This window comes from Anopheles gambiae, chromosome 2, assembly GCF_943734735.2.
Source record: "Anopheles gambiae chromosome 2, idAnoGambNW_F1_1, whole genome shotgun sequence".
Classification (NCBI taxonomy): Eukaryota; Metazoa; Arthropoda; class Insecta; order Diptera; family Culicidae; genus Anopheles; species Anopheles gambiae.
Genome location: NC_064601.1, coordinates 40,678,707 through 40,704,710, shown reverse-complemented (window position 1 = coordinate 40,704,710; position 26,004 = coordinate 40,678,707). Strand labels below are relative to the sequence as shown.

General features: G+C 46.0%; 5 protein-coding genes across 6 annotated transcripts in view; 4 read left to right on the top strand and 1 right to left on the bottom strand.

Moving 5' to 3' along the window:
• LOC5667758 (uncharacterized) overlaps positions 1 to 26,004 on the top strand; it is a 549,880-nt gene that overhangs the window by 478,260 nt on the left and 45,616 nt on the right. The gene's annotated exons all lie outside the window — the stretch shown is intronic.
• LOC1274343 (protein TRC8 homolog) lies at positions 367 to 8,444 on the top strand. Of its 2 annotated transcripts, none has more exons than XM_061644225.1 (7): positions 367 to 1,095; positions 2,831 to 3,107; positions 3,212 to 3,901; positions 4,099 to 4,240; positions 4,363 to 4,537; positions 5,517 to 5,698; positions 5,800 to 8,444. In XM_061644225.1, exons 1-7 carry the CDS (start codon positions 828 to 830, stop codon positions 6,637 to 6,639), a joined length of 2,574 nt encoding a protein of 857 aa, XP_061500209.1. In that variant the 5' UTR covers positions 367 to 827; the 3' UTR covers positions 6,640 to 8,444. The 2 variants fall into 2 exon arrangements, with proteins under 2 accessions (XP_061500209.1, XP_313450.6); XM_313450.6 differs by having other exon boundaries at positions 369 to 1,095; positions 5,502 to 5,698.
• On the top strand, positions 13,746 to 19,710 carry LOC5667754 (uncharacterized). Its single transcript, XM_061644235.1, has 3 exons — positions 13,746 to 17,501; positions 18,324 to 18,430; positions 18,520 to 19,710. Exons 1-3 carry the CDS (start codon positions 17,444 to 17,446, stop codon positions 19,642 to 19,644), a joined length of 1,290 nt encoding a protein of 429 aa, XP_061500219.1. The 5' UTR covers positions 13,746 to 17,443; the 3' UTR covers positions 19,645 to 19,710.
• Positions 19,701 to 22,232, bottom strand: LOC11175521 (paramyosin). The gene is made up of 4 exons (XM_003436514.2): positions 21,616 to 22,232; positions 21,363 to 21,532; positions 20,011 to 20,750; positions 19,701 to 19,944 (listed from the first exon to the last, which is right to left on the bottom strand). The coding sequence occupies exons 1-4, from the start codon at positions 21,885 to 21,887 to the stop codon at positions 19,876 to 19,878; spliced, it is 1,251 nt and encodes a 416-aa protein (XP_003436562.2). The 5' UTR covers positions 21,888 to 22,232; the 3' UTR covers positions 19,701 to 19,875.
• LOC133391288 (girdin-like) lies at positions 22,303 to 25,935 on the top strand. Its single transcript, XM_061644234.1, has 4 exons — positions 22,303 to 23,105; positions 23,187 to 23,356; positions 24,764 to 25,590; positions 25,665 to 25,935. The coding sequence occupies exons 1-4, from the start codon at positions 22,795 to 22,797 to the stop codon at positions 25,710 to 25,712; spliced, it is 1,356 nt and encodes a 451-aa protein (XP_061500218.1). The 5' UTR covers positions 22,303 to 22,794; the 3' UTR covers positions 25,713 to 25,935.

The following is a 26,004-nucleotide window of genomic DNA, read 5'->3' as shown; positions in this document are numbered from 1 at the left end:
AGTACACACCGTTGTGTCAGCTTGATTTAGAACAAGGAATTATTTAATTTTTTGAATATTTTTAAAAGAAAACAAAATGCACAAAATGTGTATAATAAGTTTATCAATTTTTGTTTTAATTCAAGTCAACACATTCCCACCAAATGTTGCTCGCAACGTCACAACGTCAAAACACTCTCGAAATTTCACCGCTACCATGCCTCTAAACACCTTGCCCATGAACAGAAGGGCAAAAAATAACACCAACGAAACTGTTCTGTCCTGCAGTCCCACGGAATTACGACAAATCGATCGAAAAACAAACATCCCGCTACGGAGAGTGCTTAAAACCGAGTGTCCCAGTGTCAGATCTTACGGCATGTGTGGCATGCAAAAATATCCCTAAATTGTGCAGTGTGTGACGGTGGTGGTGGCCCTCGAACCAGAGCTTTTCTCGCCAGAGCTCCGCGAGCGCCACAGCTGTGGCAACACATAATGGAAGGCGGCGCAGGACCGCAGCAGTGATGTGTCGTGTGGATCCATTCGGTCAATTATTATTACTACCAAACACAGCTGCACCAAACCAGACCGCTCAGTTCCGCTCGAGTGGCAAACAGAATACGTTTATCAGCGTTCTAAAATTTGCATTGCCCAAAAAACCCGCCACCCCCCGCGCCCCAAGTGGGTCAACTCTGGTGATGAAGTGAAAATAGCTAGCTGTGTGTGCGTGTGACTGTGTTGTGTACATATATACATATTTTTTTACTACTATTTATCAGTGAGTGCAAATAAAAACGTCACAACCTGTACTGCTACTACCCCCCTCCTCCCCCATTCGCCCGTCGAAAATGTCCGTGGTACGCACGAAGGTCCTCGGTCTGGTGGACGTAATAATGCGCGTTCCCAGCCTGTTCATCATCGACGAAATCCTCAAGATTGGCATGGGCGTGCCGATTGGGCAGCCAGCGGGCCAGCCCGCAAACAGTAGCGCCATCAATCTGGACTCCCCGCCCGTTGCTGCAATGCTTCCGGACGACGACCGAGGGATGCAGGACAGCATCGAGGTGTACAAGTTCGTCTCGCTCGCCGTGCTGAAGTTTCTAATCTGTCTGTTCGGTAAGTGGGTAAAGGCTGGTTACCGTTCGATCGACTACATCACTCTGTGGTCCGCATCCGCAAAGGAAAAGTCGTGGTCATCATCCATCTTGCCAAGCATCTTTCTAGTATGCTGCTCTAACTGTTCTTTCTGCACCGTCTGCTACCGTACCTGTGCGGCTGTCTCCCTATCCCCGGCAGCATCGAACAGGGTCAGCCAACCTGTTTGCAAAGAACATGCGAACATCATCCACACACTCATACACACACATACACGCACACCTGCCACAGACGCAACAGCGGGAGGCCGTAGCCTTGGCTCGGATGTAGGTTAGTTCGGTGCAACCCGTCTCTGTTGCATACCCCCCCATTGAACGAATCTGGTCGGTCTGCATTCTCTATGGCGTGCTGCAGGCCAGAGATCTTCATTCGTTTTTCCCCGGGCAAGGATGCAAGAAAATGTATCAACTTTTATCAAATTCCATCGCTTGCGCCTCGGCCGCCGTTCATTGACGTCACTTTTATATGTGCATTTTCGAATCTTCCCAAATGCTTACAGAACCAATACAACTGGCTGGTGGCTTCGTGGATTTAACATTATTGTTCTAATGTATCAACACCATCAAGCGTCTAAATGCGTCACAGGTAGTAGAGCTGTTTCCGCTCGGTCTGTTTGTGGCTGTCCGACCTTCAAGATGCTGGCCAAGGGATAAAGAGTTAATGAACCAAAACCAGCCCGTCATGCTCAATAGGCCCAACGGCAGCATCACGCCTCGCGCACGAATCATGTCTGTTGCCGGCGTAGAGCTAACCATTTCCACCGCTATAATAAATACTCTGCTAATGTAGGGTTTTTTTTTGTCGTTGCTCTAAGCCTGGGCTGTTCTTTAGTTATAGTTCAGAATTGTCTCAATATGGTAGAATTGAAGCATTAGTTGCCGGAACACTTGTTGTTGTTTCCTTATCGCTTTCCATCGATTGCTGACACCATCGCGTGACAAACGGCGACCGTTCGAACCAATCAATTAATAATGAATACGTTCCCAAGACCTAGTAAACTGCTGATACCTTTCTAAAACCCCTACACTTTTAAAACTAACTTGCCACGCGATTTTAAATTATTGAAACGAAAGCAGTTTGTATACATGTACGGTGGAACCCACCAAAAGCGTGGCGGGTATTGGTTCAATGATTCAGCATGTTTCCTGATAACGTTTCAGCTGTGCGTTCCGCCGGCCCAATCCACGGGCGTTGGGTGTTGGGCTGATTGGGGAGGTTGGGTGGCGTATCGTTCGTGGATTAATCGTGGACTTGGACGATGGCGCACCGACCCCTGGCACGCCATCCCAACCCCTCACAAAACATGCACGATCACTTACGCAGGAACAGGAGTTTCGCGTCATAGTACAACCGTACACCGTGTTTCAAGCCAATGCCATACTCATGCACCGACAAATGCTGTCTTTGTTGTTTGGCTTCCAATGGCCATACTAATGTGCAAACAACTCACGGAACAGAAGTGAGCATTGTAAACTGTGCCTCAACGCACGAGGAACACACTCTCAACAGTGTATTTGGGGGGTAATCAGTGAGATAACGAAGATACAGGCGTTACGGATGATTTGAAGGTGCAATATACTATGCATGATTTCTTGAAATATGACTGTTCATTTAACATTTACCTTAACATGTTTATTAAATTATTATTTGTTTGAATTATAACGATTTTTTCCACACATTCTCTTCCATTCTACAGGTGCCATTAGTGCAGCGTGTGTGTTTATGCTATGGACGCGCCATTTAGTGATCGTGTACATGTACATGGTCTCCGTGGGATTGATCTTTCTGTCGTACTGGAGCAATGTCTCCGCCCTGTCGGTAATATCGGACAGTCCGAGCCTGCTGGAGGACGTACTGTCGCTCAACATGGACCGTCTGCTCGACCCGGGAGGTGTACTGATCTCAATACTGCCCCACCTGCTCGCCCAATGGCTGATGGGAGTCATTTTCGCCTACATTCATTTGGGACCACGGTAAGCAACAACAAACCTCCCACAAACGCATCCTTTAAGCAGAAACTTCGAAACACCGCCCTAATTCACTTTGTTTGCTCTCCCTGTTCACCCCTTTTTTTTAGGCACAAAATCGTCCAAAAAGCGCTTCCGTTCAGCTTCCTAATGCCACTGTTGCTTGCAATGCTGCCACTGCCGTCGCTAGTCCTTAAACATTCCCCCGCCTTTGCCGCGATCCTGCCGCTCGTGCTGTCCAAGATTGCCCTGTGGAGCTCCTCGTTCGACGTGGTCAAAACGATCCTGAGCGGCTACCAGCACGCGCGGAACTTTGCCAGCAACTTTGGCATCGCGACGCTGATCGAGAACGAATGGCAGCGGCTGAACGTGCCGTGCGTGCTGCGCGTCTTCTGGACCATTCGGCTGACCGAACATCTCGTCAGCCTGCTGATGTCGTCCGAGGCACCGCTGCGGTTTGCGGCCACCGTGCAGAGCGTGCTGGTCAGCGGGTGCGAAACGCTCACCGCCGTCCTCGGCATGACCAGCATCATTTCGCTGATCTGCCACTACATCGGCAAGATGTTCCAGCTGTTCCTGCTGTCCGAAGACTACGACGAGGACAAATCGATCGGTACGGTGTCGGCGATACTATTCTACATTTTAGCGCTGCAAACCGGGCTCACCTCGCTGTCGCCGGACAAGCGCATTGTTCGGTTGTGCCGCAATATGTGCCTGCTCGTGACGGCTTTACTGCACTTTTTGCACAACATTGTTGCACCCATACTAATGTCACTGAGTGCGGCCCGCAATCCCTCGCGGTAAGTATGGTGGTTTCCAAACTTCCAACTAAAATCGGTTCCTCCCCTCTCTCGATTGCCATAACAACACACGAACACCTCTCCGCCTCCGCCCCGGTTATGTTCACTGTGTCACTCTTACAACTACTACTACATGCTGATGTTGATGACGTTTGATATTCACACGCCACTATGCGGGGTTTGTTTGCATTTCACAGCAAGCGTCACGCACGGGCATTAATAGTGTGTGCTTTCCTTCTCATTGCGCCCGGATCCCTGCTGGCCGTACTGTGGGCCAGTCACTCCCCATCCACATGGTTGCTAGCGGTAACAGCATTCTCTGTTGAAGTGATTGTTAAGGTGAGTAGTGTAGCACCAACTCGGAAAAGAGCATGCACCAATCTCGAGCAAGGAATCAAAAGATTAGGCAGCCGTTACGTTCAAAATCACTTACAAGCCGTGCTTCTCACATTTTGCTATAGGTTCTGGTGAGTTTGGCAACATACACGCTGTTCCTGCTCGACGCCCGGAGACAAACCTTCTGGGAGAAGCTGGACGATTACGTGTACTACATTCGCGCGTTTGGAAATTCGGTCGAATTTTGCTTCGGCATATTCCTGTTCTTTAATGGCGCCTGGATACTGATTTTTGAATCCGGTAAGTACGATTTCGTTTGTTCGGGATGCTCCACGCCTTGCAGACTCCATTCCAGTGCCTTTTATTTGCTGTCGTTTTCCTCTCCAATAGCTTGTTGTTTGGTAGTTTGCTAGGCGTTTGTGTGAAAATTAAACTTAAGATTTGGTTAACATTTGACTCGATGCAAATCTATCATACACTTGCAAAAATACCCTTTACAAATTATAATTCTTTTAATTAGTAGTTGCCCTACATTTGTAGCAGCATTTCTGAAGCAATGTAATCAGACAATCATGTATTTCACCTTCCTTTTTTTCTATTATCATTTAAATTATTTGTTTCTATTATTATTATGGTATATGTTTTACCATTAGTGGGAGCTGGGTCTATATTTTATGGTTTAATTACACATTAAACACTTTTTCATTGGTTTAACTAAGTGTATGAATATTTGTGTTTGTATTTATTGTAAGGTTTAATTTTTAAAATTATTTAAAAAAACATTAAAGGCATCATTATTGTCTAAAGCTGTAAAAATAAGTAGAAAGTTACATTTGAATCGGACAGGGAATATTTAAAGATAGACCAAAGCTAATTAGGTAACATTGGCACTCAAAACGCATTTGTCATTTCACTCTTAAACGGGTCAGAAGGTTGTAAAGTACAGCACAGGTTTTTGTATTATTTTTACTTTGTTTTATTTACAAATTCCTTTCTTTCTCATTCTTTCCTTTCCTTCTTTTCCCCATTTTTTTTGTGTTGCTTATATTTTTGTACAAACAAATCCCTACAAATCACCACTAAAACCACCAAACAACAATTATGGACACGACTACTCTCACTGCCCTTGTCCCCCTTGCATATGTTACTACCACCCCTAACGCCCCAATCCCCATTCCTTGTACAATTTCCCCCATATTCCCCGTGTTTCCGCTTCCATACGAAATGTCGGGTTTGTACTGCTTGATGCCTCGCTTACATTTAGAAATGATTCCAATAGGCGGTGCCATCCGTGCGCTGATGATGGGCATCCATGCGTACTTCAACATCTGGTGCGAGGCGCGTGCCGGCTGGGTCGTGTTTATGAAGCGCCGGACGGCGGTGCACAAAATTTCCTCGCTGCCGGAAGCCACCACCGCCCAGCTGCAGCAGTTTGACGATGTGTGCGCCATTTGCTATCAGGTAAATTGTTGATTTTCAGCGCCCAATTTCACTCATCAACTAACAACTCTTCTTTCCTTCCTTCTTCGCGGCTACCAACCACCCCATCCCATCGACAACAGGATATGACGTCGGCAAAGATTACGCGATGCAATCACTACTTCCACGGCGTGTGTCTGCGAAAGTGGCTGTACGTGCAGGATCGCTGCCCACTGTGTCACGAGATTATCATGAATCAGGACGGCAATCCGGGCGACGAAAGCCTAGAGGAGCAGCTAAACAATGGGGATAATGTGAGAATCGAACCACGAACCGGCCGACCCGACCCGAGTGCCGACGCAACGAACAATCGGCTGCAGAATGTTCCACAGCAGGCCGCCATCGTGCAAGGGACTGACCAGGCCGATCAGCCACCGGCACAGCCCTTGTTCGACGATCGGTACTTTGAGGAGCAGATCAACAATATTAGCCGTGCCGCCAGTGCCAGCAGGTCAATGGTAGGAATTCGTGCCGGCCAGACAGACGCGCAGACGGATGCATCCAAGCGGGCACCCCACCACCCGGAAGAGCAATACCGGGACGAGTATGGTGTGACTATGAGATTCGGTGCGCGTGAAAATGCGCATCTTTACGCAAACAATCTGGCAGGAATTGCAGCGCCACAGCCGAGCAGTGGTGGAGCCACCGGCACTGTCGATGGCAATTATCCCAGTGGCAGCAATTCCTCCGATGGCAGCCCCAGCAGCAGCAGCAGCAGTAGCAATACGGAAGATACCGGGAGCATGAGCAGCGGTAGCAGCGCAAGCAGCAGCGCCAGTGGGACACTGTCCGGATTATCCAACAGTTCGCTCATGTCGGCGGCTGCCATTTCGTTCAACCTTCGAAGACGGAACCACGTCCTGCTGCAGCAAGAGCAGCAGCAGCAGCAGCAACCACAGCAGCCAACTTTGCCAAGAGAATAAACAACCAAAACGAAGAGAATGCACACGTGTGAGTGTGTGACATTGCACTTGTCCGACGAGCAATCGCGTCGAATGAAACGAGGCGCTCAAAAACCAACACGAAACGCGCTACGACCATAAAGTCTCATTTCTGAATGAGATTCTGTTCGGTTTAACTATCAACTCAAAATAAGCCAAGAGAACCACAATGAACGACGACTATCCGTGATGCAAATTGATGGACTGAACGAGAAAAGACAGCATGGTGTAAGGTTTTATCCGGCACGGGGTGAGAGAAAGGGAGAGATAGTGAGGTTGTATTGTACATTTCTAGTAAGTTTTTGGTGAACGCAATGTAGCTTGTATATTTATATTAACTTGTTTATAATGAACCGGAATATGAGGGCATATAAAAAAAAAATTAGAGAACCAGAGAAACCCAAGCACAGGAGCACACATCGTGGTTCACTGATTTGGGGCGGGGAGTGATGGGGAAGGGTGAAGTATAGTGTGGGTGGGTAGGTTTTAGCATTCGGAGGGGTAAACACACAGAGTAAAACACAAAAGCACTACATCTGCTACGTCGCACACTATAAAAACTAATGACAACAGCTGTGACACACTCGTTTCAAGCAGACAGGGGTAGGAGATTATGGTGTATTGAGGTGGAGTCTATTTGCGAGCCAGTTGATAGCATACATTTGTAACATTCGCCACATCTACTCGGACACGCCATTTGTCCCCTCTCCGGGGGTGTAAACTGTTGGCAATGCAAGCATTACTTCTATCGCCACCAAAAGGAATCGAGAAATAACTGCACAATGTCTCGAATCGAGCACAACAAGTAACGACGTCTCATGAGCAGGTAGTAGAGTAACACTATCACTAGCATTGGCAACAGTGTTTAGATTCGAATTGATTTTCGCTTTGTTTCCATTTACCGTCCATGTGGTGTGTGGTTGTGAAGCACAGCAGTGGTTCTAAAGCTTCTGCCTAAACAGCAATATAAAGCAGCGTATCACACAGCCATGTTTATATACACGCCGAATGCGCATTGTGCGTGTTACAGCAAAATGGACGCTAAACCGTAATAGCCACAACAGAAAAAAACACTTCCTTCTTGCTAAATCGCACTAGAGACATACCGGAAAAAGAAAGAGTTGATACTAGGTGACATCAATAGTCCGCAAAAGAAAACCACCCCGGCTTTGTGAAGCTAATCGCACGCCGCAAGCACGGGGGAAACAATTGTACAGCAATTAAAATGATCAATTAACTGATTTCACCGTTCTTCGTTTTATCGCGCTATTGCATAAGAAGGTTTACAACTACTAAACCCCGTTCCCTGTGTCTCGATCGAACTTAGATTGAACTGCACAAACTGCACGTTGCAGGCCGTTGTTCTCCAGGTGTCGCCGGGGGCCCGCGGGGGCGATCGTGTGGCGCATCACGGTCGTACTAACATTAATGCAGCACACAAAATGGCAATTGCACAAACATGGTTAAGCAGTTTTTGGTTTTTAAACTACGCTCAACATATGAACATGATGTGTATATAACAAGCATATATCGCACACCCTTTGCGATGAGAGGTACTTGTTGTTCCTGTTGTTCTGTGTCTTGTGCTCGACACCGAGCGAATGTTTCCTGGGGGATTTGTTAGCTTCGAGCGCTAATAACTGTTTTAGCGATACTTTTAAATAACTCTGCCCACTTTTGTTTCCTTAAAGTGCGATGAATGCTGATGCTGGGGCGGCATGTACATAGTCGTGTGGTCTTCAAAATATAACCAAAAATAAATGACCAGGCGGGGAAACAAAAAAAAACGAGGGCAAACTCAGCTGTGAAATAATAAACAAAAATAGTAAAACTGTTGTAGGGAAATTCCTAAAATAATGTGCTTTGTTGCCAATTTTACATTTCCTGCATCCGATATAGTGAAGCGCGGTATTATCTTATAAGAATGTAATAACACACTTATTGGAATTTGTTTCCAACGGTATTTAATTGTAATGCTATTTAAGTTATTTACAAAATCCTTCGCAGAATTCCAAATTTAAGTAAATTTTCCAACCTATTGGGAACACCTTTTTCCCTACACCTCATCAACGGCGTTATTCGGTGCCAAACAGGCACACAAAACTGTCAAAATTTCTCATTCATTCACAGCTGACCACTTGGAAAATGGACGCTTTCCCGCACCTTAAGCGGAATTTCCTCATTCGGTGTGCAAATCTGCATTCTGCTACCCTCTTTTCCCCTCCTGCAGCGCAATTTGGTAACACACCCGACGCTGAGCTAAATGAACTGCAAACAATCTACGGCGCCAAGTTTCGCGCCAAAGCAAGTGATGAGGGCGCACCACGCCTGCCCCAGAAAGATGTGCGATAGCGAAGAAGCGCGTCTCTCAATGCGGCTCAACTACAAACGAGACGCAGCACGAAACCCCACCACGAAAGAAGCTGCTGATATTCTTCGGCCAGAGCATTAAGACCCAGCGCCACCACCATCACCATTGTGTGTCACCCGGTCCACGACAACGCAGCGCTCCGCTCCGGCTACCTCAAGAGGTTTATCTAGCCACATTAAAACGACTGCTGCGCATTCTCGCAAGACACGACACTCCCGGCGTAGACGCGGCGCAAAAGCGAAAAGCCACCGAAAACAAAAACTGCGCCCCTCCCTTCAAAAGCAAAGAGTTAACACCCAAATGTGTGCCATTTAGGTGAAAATCAGATGGGCATAGGCAGCGCCACCCCACCTGTGCCCCTGCTCCGTTTTATGTTTTTAGGTTGCGCAGGAAAAGCGGCCAATCACGGGTTCGTTGTTGCATCAGATAGTGCCTACCTTCTGCACCTGACCCGCACCCGCGGTTGCCGACCTGACCTTATTTCACTTTCTACACGCACACAAACGGCGGTGGTGATGGTGTTCTGGTTCGTGTTTTTATGTCCGGAAAATTGGCCCACTTGATTTTTCTCCCGGGAGGAGGGTTCTTGAAATGTTAAATATGTTCCACATTTGGTTAGGCGCCTGGCGGCCTTTATTGTTACACCCGGCACCTGTCCGTCCACACACACACCGTTTAGCGGGAACGGAACCCACCATGCCCGGAACCTCACTATGCAGATGTGTATCGCCCTTTTCCCACCCTCCTAAGTACGATCGTGATCCATCTGCGGAAAGTGCAGAATGTTTGGCAGGAAGTTTTTCCTATTGGAACCGTTGCCCTATTGGAACCGTTTTTGGCTATTGGAACCGTTGCCCTACCGTTAAACCCGCGGGGGAAATTATTTGCCAAAGGAAGGCAACAACACTATTCCCTCTTGTCGAAGAAAAACAAAACAAAAAATCATCCGCGCGCTATGTTGCTCAATACTTTTGAGGGCGTTTTCGCACTGTCATGAATCATAATTAAATTACCGTCGACCCAATGCAGCGCCGTTTTCTTTTTACTTGTTTATCATATATTTGCACGCGCTCGACACATTTTTGTTTGGTGCAAAAACGCGCATACTTTTTTACCATTTCTTTAACCTATTTTGTTTGCACCTGCCAGAGAGCTGAGTATGTTTTCATCTACTTTTCCATACCATTCGCGGTATAATAATAAGGTATAAGAATGATCTCGAAGCACACACAAGATACAGTGAAAGGCATATTACGCTGTGAAGTGATGAGCTGGAAGCATGCAGGTAATAATAAGGGCGAATGAAAAGCTTCTTGATGAAAGACTGAAGGCCTGAAGACATAGATAGCTAAGTCCAAGGCGCAGGCCAAGACCGACTACGGTTTTTGCACTAAATAAGTTTGTCACATTGTTCTTATTGGAGCTGAACATGAAAGCAAGAGATCTATTGAACACCCTACACAAAACAAAGGTTACAAGCTACATAGTATCAGCTTCGTCCGTCGCGACAGATTTTTTTAGGTGAACTGCTACCTCATACTGTAGAATGAACGGTTAGCCCTAGCGCGCAACTCAACTACCATGCTATTCTCGTTGCTGACCTTTGACCCAAGTTAGATGAATTTTGGGATGACTTCAAAACTCCACCGTCCAGTCACGAATGGCCCTCTCTAACGCAAGTCCTCTTGGCGCAGACCTTTGATGGTATCAAAAGGCCCTGAGTGTTTTCCATCTCCTGGCAAGTGACGTCATAATGATTCTAACTAGCCTTATCAGTTTGACCAGGATTCCAAAAGAGTTCATAGCGTCGTACAGTTTTACCCTGGCTTTGAAGTAAATGAAGAGATGGTATGTGTCGTGTCTGTATTCAGCCATCTTCTCCAAGGTCTGCCGCCGGCTGAAGATGATCTGATCAGTGGTTGATTTTCCGTTTCGGAATCCTCTTTGATAGTTTCCGACTATCACTTCGACATGCGGGACAAGACGATCCTGAAGGATCAGGAAGAATATTGCATAGCCGATATTCAACACCGTAATACCCCTGTAGTTGTTGCAGTCCAACCTGTCTCCCTTCTTGTAATGGGGTAGATGATGCCGAGATTCCAATCACAAGGCATCGATTCGCTATCACCATTCCACACCTCAGTAACAATTTGATGAATTTCACTTTCTAGTCGAGCACTATTCCTCCATTATTGGCCGGTTCAGCTGCGATTCCGTCGGTTCCGGGTGCCTTGTTATTTTTCAGCCGACGGATAGCCTTTTGGGGTTTCCTCTATGCTAGGTGGCAGTAGCATGACACTATTTGCTAGTGGAGCCTCTAGCTGTTCATTAACCTGGTCGTTGAGTAATTCATCAAAGTACTGAGCCCACCGCGAGAGAACCTCTGGCTGGTAACTAACCAGGCTTCCTTGTTGCGACAGCAGATTACCTTAGGTACAACGTTGTTTCGATGACCTGCTATCCGCTTGGTCAAACTTTTGTGTCGGTCCGTACGCCTCTCTGGTTTGCTCGAGTTCCCGCATGTTTTGCTCTTCCCATGCGTGTTTCTTGGAACGGTGAACTCGTTTCTCTTCGCGTCTGAGCCGCGTATATTCCTCTGCGAATGTCCACGTTCTACGCCGTTGCTGCATTGCTCGGTATGCATCATTCTTACGTTCGGTCACTTGTCTGCATTCTTCAGATCTGCAGTCTGCACCAGTCTGCAGATTTGGTGTTGCCACGACGTGGAGGGAGTATGTTTCTTGCACAGTTTATGATTTACTTGAGGTCACTTAACCATGTTACAAATTAAGTTTTATATTCAACAATTTTCTTTAAATGCTTTCACAGTTGATGTTTTTATTGTTAAACAAAACATAATATATTTGCGATCGTTCACTTTTATCCACATTGTTCGTGTAGGTGGAAACGATCTATTATGTCCCGTACAGTTTATTGACAGTAGTAACTCCCTTAGTAATTCCCAACAGGATGAGCACCAGGTAGATCGTAGATCGACCGTGTTAAGCCAATAAGAAGATCTAAATCGGTATTGAGTTTACAGCAAACGAGACTCCGTTGACAGTGACCCGATCTTCATAGTAAGGATTGATTATCTGACGTAGTAAGTGTGAGGTAATAAATAAAATCGTGATCCTATACTCAAGTAAGCAACTAAGAACGTCGTGACTCTATACGCGTCATGTTCCCAAAGAAGAAAAAGATATATTTTACAAAAAGCGTCAGTTTTACACCGACTCATGTTACTTATCCATTGGATGAAACGCTTTGCGGTTGCGAGCTTTTGTGGCGGACGCTTTGCCACCTCCACTTGGGTCTACAACGTCCCTCTACCCTTGAGCGCGATAAAAGAACTTTGACACACTGTACGACAGTAAGATCACCGTACAGCTCATATAACTCATCGATGTACCGATACCTCCATTTTCCTTCCTCACATACGAGGTTGTCCAAGATCCTTCTGAACATCTTCCACTCGAACGAGGCTGAAAGAGTTTCTTCAGATTTGGACAGTGTCCATGTCTCAGAGGCGTATGTGAGTACTAGTTTCATAAAGGTACGATGTACGATATAGTTCCAGCTTCGTTCGTCAAGATTTGTTGTTTTTGGTAAGTTGATTTGGCAGCCTGCATCCTTACGCACAACTCAACTTTCTTTGAACCAAGATCGGTGATGTATTGGATTGCTTCAAACGTGCCTATCCGTAAGTTACCCCTAACTAAGTATCTCTGGATTTGTTCATAGAAATTGCGAAGGTTATTCATCCACCTTGAACAAGATGAAAACAAAAACCTCTTCATTCAAATGCCTTCTACAAAAGGATACGATTAGCGAAACGAAACGATGCCGTAATAGACAGTTGCATGCGTAACACATTGGCATAACACAGCGGCAGTTCAACTCTATTGCTTAATGCGCAAACCATGTGTTTGCTCACAGTTTGTGCAAATAATTGCAACGCTTACCACAATCCAACTCGATAACAACAATATGCATAATATCCAGCAACGCAAAAGTGACATTATTGTTCGTTCGGAGTACTACGACAACGACGAAGATGATTATAGGCTACCACCACCACATCATCCCACCTATTGTTAGCGCCACAAATAGGCGTAATAAGAAACAGGCAGCAGACACAGCAGTGTCTTGTAACGCTAAAATTAGACGATAATTCGATGTGTCGAATTACTCCAAACGTACCACGGTGGTTTCCTTCTTCCTATGTTCGCTCGCTTTCATCTGTGCTTGGTGGCCCGGCGGTGCCACCCAACGATGATAGAGGGTTTATGTTGTCACCTCCGGGTGACTGGGTGGCGAACGGCAAGCGACGGCGTACTAGCAAATGCACGAATCCGCCCCCTGTCTCCTACTACACTCTAGGCTCACCACAATCAGATTCACTTTCTGTCGATTTTTGTTGTGCTGGAGAAATGAATGCCCATTGTCTTTCCGATTGGAAGCCAATTCGTTTCATGTACCCTCCTCTAGCGCATGATGCGTGTGTGTGTGTTCCGTTTGCCACATTTTCACCCTCTCTACCCTGCCAAAAAGGCAAAAAAAAAGTAACAAACGACAAATCTTGACAAGGGTCACTGGCAGTGTCTGCGGAAAAAGATAGCACACGCTTGTTTTTCGTACCAATTGCTGCTACTTCGCCTTGCCGACCGTTCCAGTGGCTGAGGACAGAAACTTCACATCATCTTCCCTCGCAGGTGGGTGTATGCACGATCATTGTAGATCCCTCCACCCCCTCAATATCAGCCCTTTTTCGCTTATTATTGCTTCGCCCTCTCCCCCACAAAGCGTGTCCTATTATCTTGCCATCTCTGGGACGGCGTGTGTTTTTTCCTCTCTTATTTTCTATTTCGTTTTTAGCTTTTTCCTACCAGAGCAACCGACCGCTGACACTTGTCACACACGGACGATTTGGATGTACACACACGTGCACTAACCGGTGACTGTTGGCAAATTTTCAATCGCTACACATTGGCGTTGGGCACAGCTTTTGCCACAAATTGTGGCTCGCGCGTGCGCAAGGGCAAATGTCGCAGAAGTGTAGTGAGGTAGTATGTATATATCGTAGGGAATTATTCGTCCAGTAAAAGAGTACAACTGAACAACCAGATTAAAAGATACTTTTTTTAACGAGACAATACACGATAGGGAAAATATAGCAATATCCTGAACATTCATATTATTATTCCCGGGAGAGATGTTTAAACCCCGGGACAAGTAAGAGTTTTTCAAATACATCTTTAGCAAAATTATCATAACAGAACATAGAGAAAAAGTTCATTATATTACTAATAACTTTCTAAAACAACGTTAATTTTTGGCCATTTTCATATTACTAGTTAATTTGGCCAGTCTGGTGGTACAGTAGTCAACTCGTACGACTTAACAACACGCCCGTCATGGCTTCAAGCCCCGAATGGACCGTGCCCCCATACGTAGGACTGAATATTCTGCTATGGTAACAATAAATCAAAGAATGCCAAGCTCACTTTACCAGTGGGTACAGGCAGGCCTTGACCCCGACAACGATTGTTGTGCCAAAAAAGAAGAAGAAGTTATTTTGGCCAGGTTACAAGGCCACGTAACTAAATTTCAAAGACCCCTATACTCTAAAGAGTACGCCGGAATTAATGGTCTTGAATTAAAATGAGGTACTTATGACGATCTCTTAAGAGACCTAATACCAAAACCAAACCCATATTGGTCCTGACACCAATACATAAGCTTTTCTGGTTCAAGAACTACACAAGACCTAATGCCAGTACTGAACCTGATACTGATCTATGCCGGTCCAGGAACCGATACTAAACACAAAACGGTCTAGGAACCAGCACTGGTCAAACCGGTCCAAAAACTGATTATGAACCCAAACCTGCCCTAGAACCTATCAAGGAACCATACAGGTTTTGGAACCGATCATGAACCCATAGCGGTCCTGGGACTGATCATGAACCCATACCGGCCCTGAAACTTATCAAGAACCCATACCGGTCTCAGAATCGCTGACGAACACGTATCTGTCCTGGAACCTATCATAATCACATCCGCTCCAGGAAGAAATCCTGAACTCATACCTGCCCTAAATCCTTTCATGAACCCATTTTAGTTTACGAACCGATCATAAACCCATACCGGTCCTAGAACCTAACTTGCACCCATACCTGTGCTGGAACTGATACTGAACCCATACCGGGCCTGAAACCAATCATGAACCCATAGCTCCCTATTTTCGATTATTTTCAGATACAGTATCTGGAACTGTTCTGGATTCGGATCAATACTTGGACCTGATCTAGATCTGGAACCGATACAATTCCAGTTCTATCCGACAAACCATACCCGGTAGCAAATGTGCATCGTATGTATAGTTTAGGAATTAGTGTATGAATTAGTGTAGGAATTACTGTGGGAATCTTAGTACAATTTGTATCCTGATAAAAAATCAAATCTGTCATATTTACCTGCTTCTGATTTCAGAAAAAGATAAGTTTTAGAAATAAAGCGGAATGACAAACAATATCTAAAATCTAAAACATGAAATTGAAAAATTATGTTTTAAACTACAAATACAAATCTAAAATTTCTTCACGTCATACAATCTTGACTTGATCTACACGCCAATCGGTACAATCTTCACGTAATACAAACTTGAAAAATAAATTATAAATTCACTCATAACAAATCAGCAAATGGAAGGAGAAAACAAATAAATAATAATTTAAACATACACCTCCATCAAATTGGAGGAGACGATCTTTCTTATAAACGTGCATCTTTTGTTTAAATTGTTTCACAAACGACATCTACTTAAAAGAAGGAGTAAAACGGCGAATGTAACAGACAGCGTAATATCGCAACATAAAGCTAACGACCTTTAAATAACATCGGACGATTTTCATTTATCCATTTTCAATATTAAATAGAGGTTTTTGAAGAGGATTGGATATTATGATTAGATATTTTGCTTAAAATTAAACCAAATGCTTGTCATGCGATGAAACAGTAATTGAAGAAGTACAGCGATAAAGAAGTCTTAGACTCGCAGCAAGATAAGATTGACACTCTCGAGCAATTGTTTCTGTATTTTAATATTTTAAGCAACATTTTATCAGCTCTTCAAACCACCTTCGGCTGGAAAACATTCACATTTCAAATGGGACACCAATGCCATCAGCGCATACAACGCGTCCAGATTTTGCACCAAGACATGTGCAGCAAGCAAACTCTAGCCAAACTCGTTGGTAGAGTTATTCACGCAGCCCTCCGCTATGGTGAGCGGGGTTCGTTGGAAGATACAGGCCAGAGCAAGCTACAGAAAAGCAGGCCCGCGCTAGAACGCATCCAGTGTCGTTAACTGATCCGGAACGAGTCAAGAGAACTGCGACCCCGGTCGAAGAATATGTGCAGCAGCGCAAGGTACACAGCGGTGGGTCTCAAAACTGTGGCGCTAACATACAGGTATTTTCCCTGCCTCGATGTGTGTGTGTGTGTGTGCTTGTGGGAGGAAGGGGGAGCGCCAGAGGACAGGCATTTCACGCAACGTGATTTGTGTATTCGTTTTTCCCTCCGTCTTTAACTTTTCTTTTCCAGCGCATTTTCAATGCCAGTTTGACTGTGATCGCCCTCCCGGCCCCACTGACAAACCGACCCATTGCACCTGACTTGCAGCAAGCAATTCATGTGGGGGAGCGGTGGACAGATGGGTGGGAGGACACACCGATCCAGACTGCGGTGGCGCTGCCAAACCAACCAAATCCCGGCTCGGCTGCAGTGCCCCATACAGCCCCATCACGGGGCTCGTTCGTCAGCCCTTACGATTCGCCCGCCACCCTTATGCCCTGGGATGGATGGGGACGGAAGATGTACCACAAAATGGAACTGGAAATAAAACTGAGTAAAAAAAACAGAAACAGTAGATTTACCCACAGCAACGGCAGCAGCCAGCTGCAATCTGCCCCCCCATAAAGAAGCGGGGAGAAGACCCATGTTAGGGATGCAGGCTGGGAAAGGCTTCCCTTCTTGCGCGTCCGTCCGTCCATCCGCTACGCTGGGCTGGCTGGAGAGATGGGGCACGGTTGTGTACGTTTCGGTCGGAGGTGGTTGCCACTTTCGGTTCGGTGTGGAGTCGGCAGTCTACAAATGACTTTCGACGACGAAACTCTTAGTGTGGTGCTTATGCGATCCACCACCGCCAGCGAGCTCCGCAAGCCTAACGACGCCACCAACGCCGCCAAGTATTCGGTGCAAGTACGGCTCAATTAAATAGGGCACAGTGTTTCAACAACTTCGATAGGGCCTGTTTCTGGTGCAGCTTTGATATCTCGCTACGCAGCAGGTGCAAAATTACCGAAAGGGTTTGAAAAAGTTCAGTTGCGTTTTGTTGTAATTGGTGCAATGTGTCGTCCATTCTGGATCTTTCTGTGCTGTGTCGTGACGTTTAATGTTGTTTTTGGTAAGCAAAATCGCAGTGTAGTCTTATGTTTGTGAAGTACAAAACTTTACAAGGAAAACAAAAACTGTCTGAAAATATTTTAAACAATAATAAACGACGCAACGGCGCTGAAACGGAACTGCTCTACAACCATTGTGAACGCCTCCAAATGCGCCTAAAACGTGATCATCTGCGATCAGTGCCCTGCAACCACATGGGAAAAGTGTGATGTAATTTGGTGAAGTTAAATGCGCTCCCGTGACTTTCATTGACTATTGTTTCGCGGGTCAAAGTGGTAGGAGGAGAAAAGCCACAGTGTGAACATGAAAATTCGAGAAAAACCAATGCAAACTGTACTAAAGTGTTGTTTAAAATGGATTGTTGCTATGTGCTATGTGTTTGAAGAATGTTAAAGCTTCAAGTATTTAAAAAACGAGTGAAATAGATACAAATTGTAGGCAATATTTGGTTACTGGAATTACTATGATTCTTTTAATATGATTCTGGAGGTACTGATGATTGTGAAGGTTTGAAACCCGCTGATCATAATACGTTGGGCTATATGCCCTTCACAACAAGCTGGTCGTTCGAAATCGACTGGAATGTTGTAAAAGTAATTATTTGAAATAATCTAGTGTAGGATCAAAAAGCAAAGGAAACGTTCGTCAGCTCCAAGATTCTTTCTAAATATCAAAAATCCATAATCCAATAGAAGCATTAGGAACACGCAAGATTTATCTGAAAGGTCTCAGAGGATCGATTCTTCCGATGAAATTATGCAAATTAAAGATTAAGAAGCACATAAATGATTCTCAACCCTTATCAATGGCCCATTTTCCTTAGGACGTACCAGAACTATTCGCAATCTATACGGACAGCGATGCTCGAATCGCTTGGAAACGGCCCTCGATACAACGCTAAGGCGAAGCCAGCAACGCTCGGGTTCTAGTGTAAGTATCCGTTTCTTGCCTCTTAACGATGTTCTTTTTCACTAACAATGCGCATCATTCTCTCCCAAAATCATTCCCAACTATGCCAGTCTATTATCGATTTTTCCGATAACGGACAGCCGCACCGGCCCACACTATTTGATGCCGTCGGTCAACGGTCGCCGTTCAGCAGTAACAGTTACAACAACGAAGAGATACAGCAGATAGTGTCCGAGTACAAGCAAAAGCTAAACAGCCCTTCGAACAGTGTCACGTCGCCGTTGTCGTCCTACTTCCAGCCGTCCAGCAGCAGCAGCAGCAGCCCGGGCGCCGCACAAGTCGAGGTGGCAAACCTGCGCGTCCGGATCCCGCAAAACCACCAGTGGGTCGTGGTGGACCGGTGCCAGTTCATCGAGCATAATCGCACGCTCGACACGAAGCTCGAGTTTCCCGATCTGCAGATCAGTGGGCGCGTGATCATGCACCCGTCCGGTGGTCGCTGCGATATGATCCTACGGCTGCGGCGCGCGGGCATCGAATTTCGCACCATACCGCTCATACCGTCGGGGCTGGGCGAACGCAGCCGGCAGGCGAACGTGCGCACCGATTCACACTTTTCCGAGCCCGGTTTCATCTCCGTCTTTGCGCACAGCTGCGAGGGTCCGAGCGGCATCAAGTATCGCATCAACTCGAAACGGCGCCACTTTTTCAACCGCCAGCCAGCGGCTGCCACCGGACCCTCCTACTACGGGCGCGACCGGCGAAGATCGTTGGACTATCTGGACGATGATTTGATCGGCAGCGACGGGCTGCACGATGTGCTCAAGCTGAACGACGGGGACGCACTGTTCCTGTCGCCCTCCACCTTCGTCAACCTGGACGGGGAAGACCGGGAGGGTTTTGGACAGACGGCAGACGGCTCCTCGAGCGCCAATCTTGACCCGAACAGCAGAACGTTCTTTGCCGAGCGGAATCCGTTCTCCTATTCGGCGTACGCCGGTGGACCAGCGTCCGGCAGCTATGGTAATGGTCCCGCCGCCCATGCCAACCCGGACAAGGGCTGGCATAATGTGGAAACGAACGAAGCGTTGGACGATGCATACTCCAACGAAATCGATAACCTCTTCTCGAAAGGAGTGCGCGGTCTCCTTACCACCTACATGCAGAAAGCTCTCCAGCCCGCGATTAAGGAAACGCTCATGGAAAGCATGGGCTACACATTGTCCTACGGATAACTTTCGCCCGGATGTTCGGGTGCAGCATGTTAATATGTAATAAATTATTTGTGCTATTTAATGAAATCCCAAACCAAGTATTTTATTACAATTCCATATACTAAGCAATTAGTGCAGCAAAAAGACACTAGCAATGTAAGCTACAGAGAACGCTCGTTTGACGCTATCTGGCACTACAATTAAATGGCTCTGGCGATTGAATGTGATAGTTTCTAGTGCAAGTGCACGAAATTACTTACGGCCTTCTAGGTTAGTGTCGCTATTCAAAAAACTCGGGTCGTTATCCATGTGGAAAGAAGACTGTTTCACACAAAAACAAAATACAAAACATTAGTAGGGAGCCAAAAGTTGACGGAATACACTTACCTCAGTGTTGCTAGTAGCGGATTGTGCCGGATCGGAAGCCGGATTGGCGTTTTTCGAAAACACAAACGTCTTCGGTCTCCCAAAGGCCAAAAGATTGGGTTTGTTCTTTGGAGGTTCCTGTTTTCCCGCACCATTGGCCTCCAGCCCACCTGATTTCAGCTTTTCCAGTTCTGTCTTCAGTTCCTTGTTGCGATTGCTTGCCGCCTCCAGCTGTAGAGCCAGCTTCAATACAGTGGCATGCAGGTCTCCGGCGCAACGTTGCTTCTGAGCGGATTGGCTCTTCCTGTTGGCAATACTTTGCTCGAGCTCGGTCACTTTACACTGGTTCACGTTGTTCAGCTCCGTGAACATGCCATCCTTTCGGGTCTTTTCCTCTAGAAAGCAACGTTCCATGCGATCCACTTTGTTTTCGTAGTTTTTCTTCAGCTCGGCGCAGCGTTGCTGCAAGGTGGCCTTCTCCGTTTGCAGCTGCTCGAAGGCTTGCATCTTTTCGGCAACCTTTTGCTTGGTCTTCGCTAGCTCCACCTCGCAGTGCTCCATTTCCTTGCTCCTTTCGGTCATTTCGGTTTGCATTTTTTTGGCACTTTCCTCGGAACTGGCCGCTATCTTGCGCAGCTCGGCCATTTTTAACTGACACTCTTCGCGCAGTTTCGCCATCTCCGCCGATACCGCCGATCGTTGCTTACTCATCTGCTGGGCCCGAGCGGCCGTCTCCGCGAGCGCGTCACGAATGTTTTTTCCTGTTGGTGTTTAGTTAACAGCAATTAAGCGCCAAATTTGAAAAAAACGATCATCCAAACCATGCGGTGCAGTGCAAACTAGTGACGGATAAAGTTGGCAAAAATTCAAAGTCGACTCCGATAAATTAGGAATCGACTCCGGTAGGTAGGTTCGCCCTACATTAATCGGAGTTGGAGTCGTCCGGAATCGCCCGGAGTCGTCCGGAGTCGTCCGGAATCGCCAGGAGTCGTCCGGAGTCGTCCGGAGACCTTCGAAACAAAGGCCTGTATACAAAGTGAATGCGCAAAGTGAAATACAATTACAAAAACACAACGAAATGAAATGCCTGATCACAAGCACATTAAACCACACGGCTTGTCTTCGATCGACTCTAGACGACTCCGAATGACTCCGTCTCCGATCGACTCCGACGACTCTAAACGTCTCCGGACTACTCTAACTTTGAACGACTCCAGGCGATTCGGGACGACTCCGCACGACTCCGGGCGACTTCGACTCTGGTGGATCTAGTGGTTCCATTTTGCCGGAGTCGGAATCGAACTAACAATAGTCGGAGTCGGATCGGAGTCGGGGGTGAGCTCCAGAGAGCACAACACTAAGTGCTAACCTACCTTCTTCCTCCTTCTCGTCAATGCGTTTCCGCAGGTCATCGATAGCGAACCGTAAGGTAACGCTCTCCTTCTTCAGCTGTCTGCGTAGCATTTCGCTCGATTTGATGTGAGCATTGATCGACTCCACCTTTTCCTGCAGCTGCTTTCGCGTTGCACTGTTCTGAGCCTCTCTGAAACGGAAGGTGGACAAACATGGAAAGAGGGATTTAAAACCCGAAACGCAGAAAACAAACCTATACTCCAAACCACTTACATGTTGGCCATGAACGATTCGATCACTGGCTGATCATGTACATCTTTCTTCATCTGTTCCTTCTGCTGTATCGCGTCCTGCAGCGTCTGCATCAGAAGCTGTATTTCCTGATCCTGATGTACATTACGCACTTGCAGCTCCACTGCTTTGACCATGATGGTGCTTTTGTCTTTGTATATCAGTTCCCGAATGTTTTCTAGGATATCGTTGTACGTACCGCCACCAGCTTGTTTCCCGTCGTTGGCTGATGGCGATTGCTGACTGTCCGACATAGTGTAACTGGATTTGCTTCGAATTTGTAGCAACACAATCACTAATTAACTATATTTGATTCGTTTTCGATCGTCTCCAGATAGCCTCCCCAAAGCTTGTCTCCAATTTTCAACCGAATGGCGTTCTTTATCTTCTTCTCCAAAGACGAACCAAAATGGCGTCAAATGCGGCACATACTGAAACACACAGTGTAAGGTAGTGCTCTAGAATCAATCGTAAACGACAGACGACAAAGCAAACCTGTCAAACATGGTAAAACACTTGTCGTATGACAAGTCAGATTCTTCTTTTCTATACACCTCGTTAAAGATGTCGTTAGCACACCTTACATATGTGCCTCCTGGTTTAAAACATGCCAAATACACGTAGAAGCAGCCCAATGTATATATTTGAGTATGTAATTAAAATTGTGAGGATTTTATAAAAAAATTTGGATGAAGCTGGTGTGTCTTTGTCAAACAAACAATGCTGGACGACAGATTCTAGACCACTCCCTAATAATACGATCAAGGTTAACAGACATCAGGGGCATTCGTAAATCAAGCAAATGTTCTAAATTAATCGTTTATTCTAGATATGGTAATGCTCAACAACTCCTCAGTTTTTTAATGTACAGGTTTTTTGGGTGATGCTGAAATATTTATTTTTCGTTGCGAAAATATTAAATTTGATATTATGTCCTGCAATGTCCTGTGGAAACCTTGAATATTGAGGTTTGTTGACAGCGCATACTACAAAACATGTCCGACCTGGCGCTTTGAAGCGGATTTTTGTTCTCCAATTGTTGCATTAGTTCAAGTTGGAATCCGGAAGGTGTCGGAAGGTTATCAACGCAGTTTTGCAAAAATCCACTCAAATTACCCATTGCTCAAGACATTCGTAGGAAAGTTAGCCAGTGTGTTAGAAATGTCGAACAAAAGCAACAGCAGCAGCCCGAGTGCATACACGGATGGTGGCGAATGTTCCTCCAGCGAGGACCCAGCAGCGAGTCAGCCAGGAGCCATCTGCCAGGAGATGATGCTGCAAATCCAGCAGATGATGCAGCAAGGTAAAACGGCCTCGTTGCTGCAAGTCGTGCAGCTAACGATACAGCACGTCGAGCAACGGAAAGAAATTTCCAAGCTGCAGCAATCGCTCAAGAAAGCTCTGGAGGAGAGAGTGCAAACCAAACGGGACCTTATCGTGCAGCACAACTTTAAAACCAACGTCAAAAATCTGTACGTAGTCCCGGTAGCCGGAATGGTAATACTAACCCTCAAATCGCTTAGCTTACATCTTTTGCTTTGTATCCGTTTCAGCGAACGCCAGAAGCAGTCCGCTTCGTTGCGCTTGCGCGAGAAGCTGGATACTGTCAATGCCATCATTAAAACGAACGACGAGATGCGCGCCCAGCTGAAGGAAGATGATACGCTGGCTCGATCGGAAGTGGACGAAATTCTGAAGGTGCTATCTGATATCACTCCGAAAGGTATGTGCAAATAAAATGTAGGCTGTAGATTTGATATGATATCTACTCTTTCTTCATGATAGGCCCAATGGCGGACCAGTGTGCCGGCTTTGGCATCTAGTTATAGTGGTTTTCAGAGATTCTCATAGTTGTGGTACACTTTCTGGTCTTTTTCTAACTGGAAATGAATGTTACGTGTTGAAAATTCTCCCTTGGGAATAATCGTGATGGGAATAGGAATTTACAAAGATCCAGTCCACAATGGCCATAAGGTCCAATTGGTCCGATCTTGTGTTACAGTCGTCAACTCCGATTGACCGACAACGGTTGCTGGGCCGAAGAAGAAGAAGAGTACAATTCCCTTAATATAAAGTTCTGCTCCTATTTCCCACCTATATATTAGCTTGGTTGGGCCCTACAGTGCTGCAAAATGTCACTGTTAAGGTCATTAAAAAATCTGACTGAAACAAAATCCATGTCAGCGTCCCGTACTCAATTGTGATAACCAGAGGTGATACTCAAAACGATTGGTGTGACCAAAATATGCTTCGTGACATTTTTGCGACCATCTCTTGGTCAGTCACTATGTCATGACTTTTTTTTTACTGTGATCAGTTCTGCAAAATGTCACTGACATAGTCATGACAAATTCTGACTGAAAGAAAGTCATGTCAGCGTCACGAGTTCTGCTGTGATGATCAGAGGTGAGACTCAACTACATAGTTGTTGCGACCATTACATGCTTGGTGACATTGTATGCAACCATCTCTTGGGCAGTCACTTGGTCACGACATTTTCTGTCGGTGATCATCACGATAGTCATGGGAGATATGCGGCGCTTGTGATTGATCCACCAACTGTTTGAGGGTTTGAGATCTCACCCCTGATCATCACAGTTATGTACGTGAGCACTTTCATTGAGTATCAGCAATGAGCATCAAGCTACCATGGATATGTTCATTGTCTTCGTTAGTTAACATTTCGTGATGCTCATGACATTTGGCAGCACTGCGGCCATATTTTCAATATCCATGAAGAAGTCCTAAGAGCACATAACGATCTGAGTAGTCCGGTGCCATTGGATGGCGTGCCTCGGCTTCGAATGTGTTTTGTCTTGCTTCGTTTATGGTATCTTAAGTGTTCTTCGATTCTTTGAAGGCCTTCATATACACATAGAAAGATTGCAGATTAATGACCATCATCTCTGTGTTACGTTCTACCTCGGTCATTCCAATATTTGGAATCTTTTGTTGAAATTTATTTATTTATTTATTTATTTTACGTTCTACCTCGGTCATTCCAATATTTGGAATCTTTTGTTGAAATGTTCTGCTACCATGCCATTAGCAAGATAAAAAGATAAAACACGTGTCAATTTTGTTTTATCAACGCCTAATATTCAATTCTAATGTCCAATTCCAATTCTAGCCGCCGTCCTACAGAACGCAATCAAAAAGGGCGAAGCCATCGTGAAAGAAGCCAGCCAGCAGCTGAGCAATGCTGCGCTGGAAAAGGCCAAACTTCAGCAAGAATGTCGCAACAAGGATTACGAGATGAGATGCGCCGCATCCAGCATGGCCGAAACGGTGCAGCAGCAGAAGGCCGAGCTTGCGGACCTGGTGCACGCCATCCAGGAGAGTCTCGGTCAGCTGGATCACGAACAGCAGTGCTTGAGCGAGCAGGAAAAACGGTGCGACCAGTTGCAATCGGACCTGGCCGCAATGCAGCAAAACTACGAACGCCAAAAAGAAGCTTGGGAGACCGAGCTGAAAAACAAAATGCAGCACTTGGAGAAGCAAAACCAGCTGCTGGACAAACAGTTCAACGATATGAAGTCGAAGGATGCGGAGCACATTGCAAGCTTGACGCGCACACTAGAGGAGGCGATCCGCGAGGAGGAAGCAGCTAGAGAGCGCGTCGAGATTTTGACTGCCAAAAAAAGCGAGCTGGAGAGCACTTTGCAAAACGTAAACCGCAACAATGCGGAGCTGGAACGGGAGGTCGAAAGCTGCCAGCGTAAAAAGCAGCAAGAGCTGGAGCTTGTCCGCTTGAAGGAAACTGCCAAAGCGAACAAGGCGACGGCGGCGGCGGCGAAGGAAGCTCCGGTTGCTAAGAAGCCGAATCTTTTGCTGAGCGGAAGGCCGAAGCTTTTGATGTTTTCCAAAACTGGTACCAACGCGCAGGAGCAGCAGAATACGAAGCCGGCGGCGGCTGCTGCTGCTGATCAAAACATTACAATTACCAGTGATAGCGATGTAAGTTTCGTTATCTTCTGCTACCTTCTGTACAAACTGTGTAATAATATGGTTGTTTGTTTCTTTTTTTTCAGTTATCCTGTTCTTTCCAAAACTCGGTTTACTTTGATGGTAAATACTAGAACGAGTTTATCATCTTTAAATATTTGTTTTATTGTATTCTATTAATAGCGCATTAGAATTCAAACGAAATTCTACCGTTAGCATTAATACATACCTAGAACTATGTAGCGAATTAATTATGCGATTGCACACTACTGGCCGGAAGAGCACACCACCGATTATTGTAGGTGGTGTAATGGAATGAAGTAAAATAAATCAACATGAACTGAACTGAAACCAAAATGGAACCTACTCAAGACCCTGCCTCAATGTATGTTGGGCGTCGTTTCCAGACTTGCAAACAAAAGCATA

Coding starts and splice junctions, on each gene's coding strand:
- LOC5667754 (XM_061644235.1), top strand. CDS start 17,444: ATGTGTCGTCCATTCTGGATCTTTCTGTGCTGTGTCGTGACGTTTAAT. Junction 17,502..18,323: donor GACGTTTAATGTTGTTTTTG/GTAAGCAAAATC, acceptor CATTTTCCTTAG/GACGTACCAGAACTATTCGC. Junction 18,431..18,519: donor AGCAACGCTCGGGTTCTAGT/GTAAGTATCCGT, acceptor CAACTATGCCAG/TCTATTATCGATTTTTCCGA.
- LOC1274343 (XM_313450.6), top strand. CDS start 828: ATGTCCGTGGTACGCACGAAGGTCCTCGGTCTGGTGGACGTAATAATG. Junction 3,902..4,098: donor GCGGCCCGCAATCCCTCGCG/GTAAGTATGGTG, acceptor TGCATTTCACAG/CAAGCGTCACGCACGGGCAT. Junction 5,699..5,799: donor TGTGCGCCATTTGCTATCAG/GTAAATTGTTGA, acceptor CATCGACAACAG/GATATGACGTCGGCAAAGAT.
- LOC11175521 (XM_003436514.2), bottom strand. CDS start 21,887: ATGTCGGACAGTCAGCAATCGCCATCAGCCAACGACGGGAAACAAGCT. Junction 21,533..21,615: donor GAATCGTTCATGGCCAACAT/GTAAGTGGTTTG, acceptor CTTCCGTTTCAG/AGAGGCTCAGAACAGTGCAA. Junction 19,945..20,010: donor CCGCTACTAGCAACACTGAG/GTAAGTGTATTC, acceptor TGTGTGAAACAG/TCTTCTTTCCACATGGATAA.
- LOC133391288 (XM_061644234.1), top strand. CDS start 22,795: ATGTCGAACAAAAGCAACAGCAGCAGCCCGAGTGCATACACGGATGGT. Junction 23,106..23,186: donor AAAACCAACGTCAAAAATCT/GTACGTAGTCCC, acceptor TATCCGTTTCAG/CGAACGCCAGAAGCAGTCCG. Junction 23,357..24,763: donor ATCTGATATCACTCCGAAAG/GTATGTGCAAAT, acceptor TTCCAATTCTAG/CCGCCGTCCTACAGAACGCA.